This window comes from Hyperolius riggenbachi, chromosome 10 (assembly GCF_040937935.1).
Source record: "Hyperolius riggenbachi isolate aHypRig1 chromosome 10, aHypRig1.pri, whole genome shotgun sequence".
NCBI classification, from domain to species: domain Eukaryota; kingdom Metazoa; phylum Chordata; class Amphibia; order Anura; family Hyperoliidae; genus Hyperolius; species Hyperolius riggenbachi.
The window spans coordinates 151,580,111-151,592,440 of NC_090655.1; the positions used below are offsets into that span (position 1 = coordinate 151,580,111).

A 12,330-nucleotide genomic window follows, 5' to 3' on the forward strand; every position below is an offset into this window, starting at 1 on the left:
GACGTCACTTCCTGCATCGCCGTCCACTTACCATACAGTGGGCGGCGATGCAGGAAGTGACGTCAGTGGAGCGCTCGCTGGAAGGCAGAAAAGGTGAGTCCTCCCCGCCCGTTGCCTCTTACGATCTGCAAGCGGCTGCTTCCTAACTACAGCTGGAGGGGAGCGCAGATCGGGGGACCCAGGCGAGGGAGGGGGGGTGTGACCCCCCTCCCCACCGCTAGGCCCAATACCCCCGACCTGCCCGCTACCACTCCGGCTCGGCGGCCGGCCGCCCCTACAAGTTTGCCCCCTGAGGCAAATGTTTCACCCCGCCTCATGAGCGGGCCGGCCCTGAGTACATGTCAATTCACCAAGATTACTGCATGCAGTAAAACACAGTTCCATTACCGGCAGTTCTTCTCTGTCGGAATCGGTGCTAGGTATGCTCATCACAAGTAACCACCAGTGGTTACTTGTGATTCAAATGAAGATGAATTGCTGCAGGTGCGCGGCGGTGATATAAGGTGTTAATTATCTATAATTCCGCCGTCTGCCCTGCGTCCCAAAGAGGCTGCAAGCGTCCTATTGGATGCCATGCAAAACTCACTACTGGCGCTTCCTCCTTCAAACCGTAAGGAGAAGGTGCGTCGGTGTTAGGCTTGCAACGCAACCAATAAGACGCTTGCAGCGTCTCTGGAAAGCAGGGCGGAAGGTGGAATTATAGGTAATTAACTGCTTATATCCCCGCCGCACACCTGCAGCAATTAATCTTCATTTGAATCATGAGTACTGGTGGTTACTCATGATGAGCATGCCTGATCAGTGCGGGGACTCACAGAAGAAGAGATTACCCATGACTGAAAGGAGCAGAAGCCAACAGAAACAGCCCCTGTCTCCTGCAAGTCCCATTGATAGGACCTGCAGGCTTCTCAAGCGTGTCCAGCTTTCCTACCCCCCAGGCAGCGAGCAGAGAGAGATGTAACAAAACAGGTTCCCCATGCCTCTTAGGTTCCTGTTTGAAGATGCGGAGGAGCTAGTGGGGAAATCACCTAAGCCTGGCATGTGTACTGTTTCATGGAAGTTCTTCTAAGCTGTGGCAATTAAAGGGATGCCAGATTGCCTCTTACTATTGTAATGTTGTCTCTGCATGGAGAACAGCATGTAACAACACAGACCACTCACACTCTTCTACTGTTACCGACACTGGGCTTCGGTAAATTACCAAACTTCTACCGCACCTGTGAAAATATTGATGAATTAACACACAAAAGTCTAAAATACTGAATGCGGTATTTTCCCGACTTTTTTTTGTATCAAACAGCCTTTGATGAATTGACACCTAAGTGTTGTTGCCTAAGTTCTTGCAGGCACATTGACCGTGGCATAATCATGAAGATAAAAGTGGCTGCTTTCAAATGTGGCTTTAAAGGGAACCTAAAGTCTACAAAAAACAAATAGATCAGCAAGAGTGCCAGGCATAAAGGACATAAATATTGCAGCCTCCATTCTTATTAGTTCCGTTGTCCTTTAAAGAGAACCTAAAGTCTACTTAAAAAAAAGCCAGTTTTAGTCACCTGAGGCTTCTACCAGCCTCCTGCAGTCTCCCTGTGCCTGCATTGGTCCTCATTGATCCCCCGCCATGGCTCAGTTTTGATTTAGCCAATTGAGACTGTTGCTGGCCGCGCGCATCCTCATTTGCACTCCGATCGCCGGGATCTTCCTGCACGGGCACAAGGCGACTGCAGGGGGCCAGTAGAAGCCCCGGGTAAGTAAAACTGGCTTTTTTTAAGTAGACTTCAGGTTCCCTTTAAAGGACAACTGAACTGATAAGAATAAGGAGGCTGCAATATTTATGTCCTTTATGCCTGGCACTCTTGCTGATCTATTTGGCTGCAGTAGTGTCTAAATAACACCTGAAACAAGCATGCAGCTAATCTTGTCAGATCCGACAATAATGTCAGAAACACCTGATCTGCATTTGCTTGTTCAGGGGCTATGGCTAAAATTATTAGAGGCAAAGGATCAGCAGGACAGCCAGGCAACTGGTATTGCTAAAAAGGAAATAAATATGGCCACCTCCATATCACCCTCGCTTCAGTTGTGTTTTAACTGCTTCCGGACCGGGCTAATTGAAATCTCCACCCTGTTTGGGACCTGTTATCGCTGCCAGGGCATAGCTTTCAATTACCGCACCACACACTCCCGCCAATCTCCCTATAACAGAGTGTACATCTGTGCCTGTGTGAATTGGGTTATGTAAGCTGTAATACATGGTTTACATGTCCATTTAATGCTTATACATTAAATGTATTAGTTTTCCTCTCTTTGCAAGGTAACCATTAATAACCTCTCCTCCGAGGCAGACCACAGGATACTTACCATACTGTAATTAAATCCTTGCAGTGTCTAGTTTCCATTGAGACTGTTCATGAAAGTTAAAACAAATTCAGTGTACACACACTGCAGGATATCTAGCAATGTTGTGCCACAACCAGCTGTGCATTTAGTGCACACCATGTACCAAATTAATTGCATAGGTTTTGTATCCCTTTGAAACACCTGCATCCCATTAGAGTTAGGCCACATACAGACATCAGACCATAGTCTTTGGAAAATGAAAGATCACAGACCAATCTTACCACCCTTCATGTAGTATAAGAGCCATACTCTACTCAGTCTTTTCTATGGAGCTGAACTCCACATCAGGAAAAAATCTCTGCAGGCTGCTGCACACACAGATGCTGTACAGACACAAAAGATCAGTATCTGCAAAAGATCTGTTCCTGCCAAAAATCCATTCCTGCAAATTGCAATGATAGTCTATGAGATCTGCAGATCATCATACACACATGATTTAACTGACATTCATCTGCAGATCTGCAGATCTGAAAATCCATCCTGGTGGATCTGATCTGCAGATGAATGTCAGTTAAATCATGTGTGTATGATGATCTGCAGATCTCATAGACTATCATTGCAATTTGCAGGAATGGATTTTTGGCAGGAACAGATCTTTTGCAGATACTGATCTTTTGTGTCTGTACAGCATCTGTGTGTGCAGCAGCCTGCAGAGATTTTTTTCCTGGTGTGGAGTTCAGCTCCATAGAAAAGACTGTGTAGAGTATGGCTCTTATACTACAGGAAGGGTGGTAAGATTGGTCTGTGATCTTTCATTTTAGTCTGATGTGTGTATGTACCCTTAGGCTTGGTTCCCACTCACTAAAACAACATACCTGTTCGGTGCAAATTTTTTTTATAAGCTCCATTCAGTGCAGGAAGTGGATCCTAATGTTAAAAATAGGATCTGTTTGCCATGTTGCTTCAAACAGAATGCATAGTCTGAACTTACTGCATCTTTCCAAAATGGTTTGAAAAAAATGTATGTGATAAAAGCCTATGGGAACGGAGGCTTGTCACCGTGCCTGCTTTGTCCACTTTAATTGTGACCCACACGCACATACTGACATGTTCCCAGGTTCCGCAGCTGCTGACTGCTCTGCTCGGTCCCAGGAAACAGATTGGTGGCCAGCAGAAGCATTGGGTTGCAAAAGACCAATGGAGATCCTCAGATACAGGAATAATTATCATTGGTTCATAGTGGACCAACAAAAATTCTCCCTGTTGCTACCTCAAATTGGTCTATTGTAATCATATGGAGAGACCCATGCTCCTGCTTAAGGGGGAAAAGCCAGTAGTGGTGGAACCAGGGGACATGTGCGTTTTGGCTGCATGTAGCGCATTTTGTTATCACTGCTAATCGCAAATTGCCGGTGATCGCCTGCAATCGTGGCAGTGAGATCACTGCCATATAGTTAGTATTGCGCTAGTGCTTTAAAAAACGCTAGCAATCGCCGACTATTAGTGGTATTCGCCATAGTGTGAATGGGCCCTAACTCTTCCTCTGCTCCATGTGTAATTAGAGCGGGGCTACAAGAAAATGGCCACCAGCATCCACATTCATGGACATCTGCGGCCATTTTTTGTACCCGCGCTCTAACTACAATCAGAGCAGAGGCAGAGCAGCAAATGAGCAGCTGTGTAGGTGCCAGAGTGGGTACACAGCTCTAAGAAGCTGCACCGATAGAGGAGTAATATCACTAGTGCTAGTGTACTGCATACAGTATTTTCTTTAACCCTCATTTACATGCAGAAAGTACATACCCTCTCTAGAAATTGCTTCCACAACCAAATCTATATAAAACACGTTAAAAACATACAGTATCTTACATTAAACTTTGCTCATGTAAAACACCATTTACCTCCCTGGCAGTAATCCCGAGCTAGGCTCGGGCTAGCCGCCGGGAGCTCTATGCAGAGTATAGCGCAGTGGGCATTTTTACTCACCTCCCAGGGGATCCAGACATCAGTAGCCATTCTTCTTCCTGTCTTCCGAGGCTCTGAATCACTCTGGTGAGATCACCGTCATCGATATCACCACAGAGTTACAGCGCCACCCGGAGGATAGAGGTAAAATTGCAGCGCTGGAGCCCAGGGAGGTGAGTGAGAACAGGGGCTGCTGCAGGCATTCTGGTGGCATGATTTTGTCCTGATTTTAGGGTCTAAAAAGACCCTAAAATCCAGAAATAATCATACCACCAGGGGGGTTTAAACTATATATACTAAATGGGCCTTTTTCATACTGGTATAGAGTAAACCGGTACTTATCCGTTAGCCGGGCGCATCCGGCAGGTGGCGACAAAACTCCACCAGAGGTACATCTTTCCCTACTATCCATGTAGGTCTGGAGGGGGAATAGTAATTAGCGCCACCTGCCGGATGCGCCCAGCTAACGGATAAGTACCATTAAACCTTCAGCTGATTTCTTCCATGTTGTGCCAGCATAGTTTCCCCATCATGTTTCGTAGTAGCATTCTTTTGTAAATGAAGGAAGAACACTTGACAACACCAGTCTCATTTACTTAACCACTTTCGTACCAGCAGTCTCTGTCCCCAAGCCGGAAGGAGGAAGTGCGGTAGTGAGTCATGCAACGCGTCCCATAGGTCTATGGATGGGAACTATGTACACATTCATTGATCTCCGGGCTAACGGGCAGCACGGGTGGGAGTGCGGGACAGCACAGCAGCAGCCGCCTGGATGTAAAAATCATGTCCAGGCGGCAGGAATTTTACATCCAGGCGGCAGGAAAGGTTAAAATAAAGTTAAATTGTCCAATGCAGTATTGATGGGGCTGTGGTATGTTCCCCCCCCCCCTTTTTTGCTATCTTTTCTCAGGTAATTATCTGCAGGTGTGGAACAGCCAGCCCAGCACCAGGTGAGATAATGAACTGCAGGCTGAGAAAGTTTGCTCATTCAGTGTTGGGCTGTTAGATGAAGAGGAGTTTCCTCACTCTCTCTGTTTGTTTATGTCATATGTGATTTAATAGGGACAGTTTATCAATGTTTTGTATTGCCCTTGGCTGCCAGTGCCAGTCAATGGTTTTCAGTTTTTGGTATTTTTTCCAATGTTGGAACTTTTGTGTTAATCAATAAAATAGCCACAGTCAGTTTCACGCCAACAATTTGTCGGTTTTGTATTATTATACGTGTGTTTAAATATGCTGTTAATTAATCTGTGTGCCACCTGCACTTTGAATGGGGGCTGTGCTGTAACATATGAAGGGCGTGATGCAGTAAAGTTACAGTTACTTTTACCTTTAGTAGTTCAGGGGGAGCACCGGTTGTTAACCCTCATCGCCATGTGCGTTATTGCGGTAATACATGTGTTGCTATGGTAATGTATGTTATAACGTGAGTTACAATAGCAACACACACGTTAACCAAGTAACACGTGGGGCTAAGGGCTAACAGCCAGTGCTCCCCTTGCACTAGTAACTGTAAAACTGCAGTGGCAAAGCAACTTTACTGCATCAGGCCCTAACTGAGGGCTGTGCTCTGGCATACTGAGAACTGTGCTCTGACACACTGGCATAATGTAACACTGGCTGAGAGCTGTGGGGGCTGCACTGTGACAATACTGAGGCCTGTGCTGCAACTGGAGACTTTATTTTTACACACTATGCTCTATTCATAAAAAAATTGTGGTGAAAAAACTCGTGGAGGGAAAATACTGCATCGGTATTTTAGACTTCTGGGTGGTAATTCATAAAATGTTGGCAGCTGCGATAGCAGTGCGGAGATTTCCCGCTGTAGGCTGGCGAAAGGCTTGCGGAAACACAGAAACTGCCTGAGTCCCTCCGTGCGCTGCTCTCTCTGCTGCTTCTTGGGAGGTCTGTCCCATTCACTTGCATGTATTGCGCACGCTTCTCGCTACATCCGAGGAAGCGGATGAATAAAATGTTAGCACTTGTCTAGGATGCAGGGCATGCATTTTTCAGTCTGACAGAGGCGGTGTATGCCTGTGCGATTAACCATTCAATTGCAACATGTGTTTAGGGACGCGCAGCCTTTCCCCCCACCTTTTTTTAAGCGGTATTTCCCACCCGCATACCGCTTCCTCTAATATTTATGAATTGACATTTTGTTAGTTTTTCTAGATAATCTAGATAAATAGATAAATCTAGAAAAACAACGCACAAGGAGGAAAGTTATCGCTCTGCTGGGGAATTGTAGCTTTTCATGCGGAAACAGCTCTTATGAATGCACACTTTGCTAAATGGTTGGGAAAGTCAGCTGTTTTGAGCGGTAAACTGGCGGAAAAGTTTTATGAATAGAGCCCTATGAGGGCTGCACTGTGAGTACTGTGCTAATGCACTAAGGTGCACACACAGGGCCATTTCTCTGCAGTGCGGAAAGGGCGACCGCCCTGGGCGCAGACTGGCAAGTAGAAGAAGGTGGGGCGCAGGCAGAAGGACATAACCGCTAGGGAGTGGGTGATGTGCAGTGCAGCCAAATGGAAGAAGATTACCGGCATGATCACCTTCCTTGACTCCTCCTGGGCTTCCTGCGTCTGATGTCAAGTCATCATCACGTCACCACCGTGTGATGACACCTGATGTCCTGTAGCAGTACTGCAGACTGTCAGTGCGGGGCGCCCATAGAGGAGTCAGCTTTCAGGGTTTTCTTTGCTTGTGTGTTTTCCTAGTCCCTGCTTCCTCCTGGATGAGCGGCTGGTCACTAGTAAGTAGGCAGATCTACTTGCGACCTGTGGCTGTGTGACTGTCCCTAAAGAGTTGTTGCTTGAGAGCTGTTAGTTATGCTGTGACCCACTGACTAGTAGCAGTTCTGTAACACACTAAGTGCTGTACTGTAATATGCTATACTGTAACTCACTGACTGAGGGTTGTGGGGCTGTACTGTGACACACTGACTGGGTGCTGTATTTTAAACAGTAAGAGTTGTTTTAACACATTAACTGAGGGTTGTACTGGGATAAATTGACCTTGGGCTGTGAGGGAATGTACTATGACACACTGACTGGGTGCTGCAATGTGTTTTAAAATGTAACAAGAGGGATAAAGGCTGCCATATTTATTTCATGTTAAGCAATGCCAGTTGCATGGCTATCCTGCTGATCATCTGCCGCTAATGCTTTTAGCTATAGACCCTGATCAAGCATGCAGTATATCAGGTTTTCTGACATTGTTGTCAGATCTGACAAGATTATCTGCATGCTTGATTCTGGTGTGATTCAGACACTACTGCAGCCAAATAGATCAGCAGGGCTGCCAGGCAACTGGCATTGTTCAAAAGGAAATAAATATGGCAGCCTCCATATCCCTCTCATTACAGTTGTTTCTTTAACACACTGACTATGGGCTGTGACACACTGATTGAAGGCTGCACTGTGATGCAGTGACTGGAGGCCTAAGTGTGGCACACTGACTGTTGCACTGTTAAATACTGACTGGGAATCACACTGTGAAACACTGACCAGCAACTGGAGCTGTACTGTGACACACTGATTGTTTGTTGTGCTATGACACACTGGGTGGTTGCACTGAGAGACGCTGACTTGGGGGGACAACACACTGTGACATGCTGACTGGGGGGGGGGGGTACAGACTGGGGGTACACTGTGACACACCATAGGTTGCACTATGACACTGACTGGGGGGTACAATGTGACAAACTAACTGTTGGTTGCACTGTGACACACTGACTTGGGGAGACCGCACACAGTGATATGCTGTCGGGGGGAGGGTGAGGGGGGCGTACACACTGTGACACACAGACTGGGGGTTTGCTGTGACACGCCGTAGGTTGCACTATGACACTGACTGGGGGGAGCACTGTGAGACACTGACTATACTGTATGTTGCACTGTGACACACTGAATGTAGGTTGAACTTACACACACTGACTGCAGGTTGCACTGTGATACACAGAGACAGAGACTCACTGACTGTAGGTTATACTGAAACATAGTGACCAGGTGGAACACTGTAACACACTGACTAAGGGACACACACTGTAACACACTGGCCATAGGTTGCCCTGCAACACACTGACTGGAGGCACACTGTGACATACTGACTGCAGGTTGCACTGTGACACACTGACTGTAGGCTGCACTGAGACATAGTGATCAGGTGGCACACTGTGACACACTGTCACTGACTGCAGGTTGCACTGTGACACCAGTGGCGTAGCTAAGGAGCTGTGGGCCCCGGTGCAAGTTTGACAATGGGGCCCCCCAAAGCACTCTATACATAACAATTGATACGGCGCACCAAAACCTGCCAAAGGCAACTACAGTGTCAGAGGTGCAAGAAGGGGATGGGAAACAGTTTCTTAAGGATTACCAGTATTCAAAGTATCTATAGAAGTCATTATTATGGGCACAGGACCAATAGAGAGCTAATACTGTAGTTGGGGGAGGGCCCTTCGGGGCCCCTCTGGCCCAAGGGCCCCGATGCGGTCGCTACCTCTGCAACCCCTATTGCTACGCCCCTGTGTGACACACTGACTGGAGGACACACACTGACTAGTGGCCGCACAAAGGCACCCAGCACAGGAGGAGGCTGTGCTTGATAGAGGATGATGATTAGCTCAGTAAACTGTAAGAACAAGCAGAAGTGTGCACAATTATTTTGTGATTAGTATTAGATAATGATGTCTCGGAGGGAGGTAGTCTGAGCCGACCTCTGTGCTACATATAACGTGTATCCAAGGCAACAGCCCTTCCCCTTACCTCGCAGCCCCTGCAGCCGCGACACCCTGTGATCCACCGCCCCGGAGCAGTTCAAGTATGGACCGAAGCGCACAGTAACCAGGGCCTTCTCCGGCATGTTCTCTGCTCACAGCTCCGCCATATCCGGCAACAATCAGATCGCCATGGCAACTAGAGCCGCAGCTCTGCAATGTGACCTGCGGTAGCGCCCACTACCAGCCTAGCGCTGTGCTTGCACTGTTGCCAGCTGATTCCTAAGCACAAAACAGAGGTAGGCTACTTGTTCCATCTTCCCTCTCTGATCGGATGCACGGTCAGCTATTTTTTTCACCGTGCACTTCAACGCTGCTGAAGTTTATCATTGAATAGGGACTCTAGAAAAGTAACTACTACACTACAATTCTTTGCCTATTTCACTTTTGAAATGTGACTGTTGTTTTACCAATTTATCATGCTTATATTTAATTACTGATTATATTTATCTTAGAACATGGCTCTACTTGTTCCTATCAGAACCAGTTCTAGCTACATGGGACCCAGGGTAACCTGTCTTCAACCTTGCAGGGGTGCCTCTTCTCAGTGGCTTATTGCATGTTATTAGATAATATGCTGCAGGGTCACGGAGAAGATGTGACCAGTGAGGATGAAGACATAAGTACATAGACTGGCTGAGGAGAGTGCTTGCTGGGCAGAGGAGTCGCTCCGCTGCCAAAAACTCGGCAGGGAACCACTATGCACTTTGGAAGGGAGGAGGGGTGTCAGATGGCAGCAATCCCAGTGGCCCTGTGCAATTGCCCAGTTTGCCCCTATGGAAGCTCTAGCCCTACTTCTGTACATTGTTGATCATTGCACAGAAAAAAATACCAAGCTGTGCGGTAGCTACGGTGTGGGTAATTTTGGCGCTATTTTAATTGGGGCTATAGAGTGGGCCAGTGCATAAATTGGGTTCCGGACACAGCCGAAGCCAAAGTAACGTAAACTACAGATGAGTAGTGTTAAGTGTATGGTTAACAATAGGACTAGTTTAAAGGATACATTCGGCAAAAATGTTGCGTAAAACACATACCTACGGCAGTCAGTCCTGTCCAGCAGGGATGAATTGTGTCCCCCTTTTCCCCCGAAATGCTCCGTATTTGCTCTATTCTGTCCAGTCTGGGTCCCAACCTTGGAGGTCAGGGCCAGTGAACCGGAAGTATTCAACTTCATGCCTGCACAGTTTGAATCTGGGATTGACTACACGCAGGCGCAGTTCGTGTCCGCCGGTGCACACACAGTTAATCTTTCTGCACGAACTATGCCTTTGTGTGGCCAATCCCAGCTTCAAACTGCGCAGGCGTGAGGTTGAATAATTCACAGGACTCAACCTCCAAGGTCTGGGCCTGGACCGGACCAAATAGAGCAAATACAGTGCATTTAGAGGAGCAAAGAAGGTCTAAATCCATTCCTGCTGAACAGGACTGACAGCCGTAGCTGTGTGTTTTTATACAACATTTTCCCCGGATGTATCCTTTAAGGCATATATGTTAAACTCCGTCTCGTGGGCCAAATCTGGCCCTCAGAGCCATCAGATTTGGCCCTCAGGTGGTTTCCCCACTTTGCATTATGTTTGGCCCACTTAGGACCACCAGGGAGGCTATATTGTAGGGTAAGCCCTAGATCACCAGGGAAGCCATATGGGGAGGGGGAAAGCACTAGGTACCAGGGAACTGTATAGGAAAGGTAGGGGAGCCACTAGACACCAGGGAACTGTATAGGGGAGGGAGGACCTCTAAACATCAGGAAATTGTATAAGTAAGGGAGGGAGAACCACTAAACACCAGGGAACTGTATAGATGAGGGCCACTAGACACTAGGGAACTGTATAGGGGAAGGAGGGGGGCACTAGACACCAGGAACTGTATAGGGGATGGAGGGGGCTATTAGACACCAGGGAACTTTATAAGGGAGAGAGGTGGCCACTAGACATTGAGGTTGGCCCCAGAGCTCAATTTTGGCCCACTATTTATTTAAGTTTGACAACCTTGCTTTAAGGAGTAGCTAGAAGTAGAATACGTGTTAATATAATACAGAAGCCACCCTAAAAAAAAGACCCTAAAAAATAAAAAGATGCTCAACTATGGATGGTGGAAGGCTCTGGTTCCCTTAGTGTGTTCCAAGTCCTCTGTCTATGCTCTTGGTCCACTGCTAGTGCAATAATAACCTATGGGCCTGTTCTCATTTGTGCGATCTGCCTTAAAGTGAACCTAAAGCCAAGAAAAAAAAATGAGATTAACTCACCTGGGGCTTCCCTCAGCCCCCTGCAGCTGATCGGTGCCCTCGCAGCCCCGCTCCGAAGGTCCAGGACCCGCCGGCGAACACTTCTGGTTTGGCCGTCAGGCATGGGAACGCGAGTGATTGTTCAATGTGTAAAAGTTCATCTCGGATCCACTTTAAGTTGACAGTGCAAAGTTGGGGTAAGCGAGGAACATGCTGGTCTGATGCTGTGTCCTCCATCTTAAACCTACACTGCTGCCTACTTGCATACTACTCTGACTGAAAAAGTCAGGCCATTTGATGCAGTGTTCCAGTCATGCGACCGTTAGGGTCAAAATCAGCAATTTTAACTGAGAATGGAGTTTACAGCATCAGACAGCTAAATCTACCTACCAGTGAACTTCTCTGCTTGTTCCAACCTTACAAGAGGACCCCAGGAGGAAATATAAAGATTTACTTAGACCAGAGATGAACCAGTAATGTGGGCAGCGAGCCAACATTGCTGGCTCAAATTATTGAGATCCCAGTTGCGTGAAGCTCCCCTTTATGTGGCAAACCCTGGGGTGGATGGCACCCACCATTCCACAGTTAAGGTGGCCACTAACGATACAATTTCTAGCGAAAAATCGTTCAAGTGATCAGAAATTCTGATCAGAAGTAAAATCGTTCACTACACTATCAACGAACCAATCTTTGCTTCCTATCTATCACAACCAAGAAAATCCAGATTTTGATAAACAAAAATTCAATCAGATTGTGCCCATCAACAGAGATTATTTACAACCAATCCAATCAGAATTTCTGATTGTTCAAATGATTTTTTTGCTAGAAATTGGACTATTGGTGGCCACCTTTAGTGTGCCACTGACTGCAACAATAAAGGAAGGCTCAGGGGCCTTTCATACTGGCGGTGCGGTGCGGCATTTTACCGCAGCCTAATGCTAGAGCAATGGAAGTCTATGGGGCATATCACACTACATGTGGTGCGGCATAGCGGAAGCAGCTACTCTAAGGCGAGTGCAAACCT

General features: G+C 47.1%; 1 protein-coding gene and 1 long non-coding RNA gene across 7 annotated transcripts in view; one reads left to right on the forward strand and one right to left on the reverse strand.

Annotated features, from left to right (window-relative positions):
* C10H10orf53 (chromosome 10 C10orf53 homolog) overlaps positions 1–12,330 on the reverse strand; it is a 40,030-nt gene that overhangs the window by 26,167 nt on the left and 1,533 nt on the right. Inside the window, exon 1 of one of the 2 annotated variants that reach the window (XM_068258837.1) lies at positions 9,072–9,220. The exons of the other annotated variant lie outside the window; for it this stretch is intronic. Within the exon in view, the coding sequence (XP_068114938.1) occupies positions 9,072–9,168 (97 nt within the window). The 5' untranslated portion in view covers positions 9,169–9,220. Of the gene's footprint in view, positions 1–9,071; positions 9,221–12,330 lie in introns of those variants that run through there. 2 annotated transcript variants of the gene reach the window in all.
* LOC137536591 (uncharacterized) overlaps positions 9,091–12,330 on the forward strand; it is a 156,340-nt gene continuing 153,100 nt past the window's right edge. For all 5 annotated transcript variants that reach the window (XR_011024583.1, XR_011024582.1, XR_011024581.1 and 2 more), the window contains exon 1: positions 9,091–9,321. This is a non-coding gene — a long non-coding RNA (uncharacterized lncRNA). The remainder of the gene's footprint in view (positions 9,322–12,330) is intronic.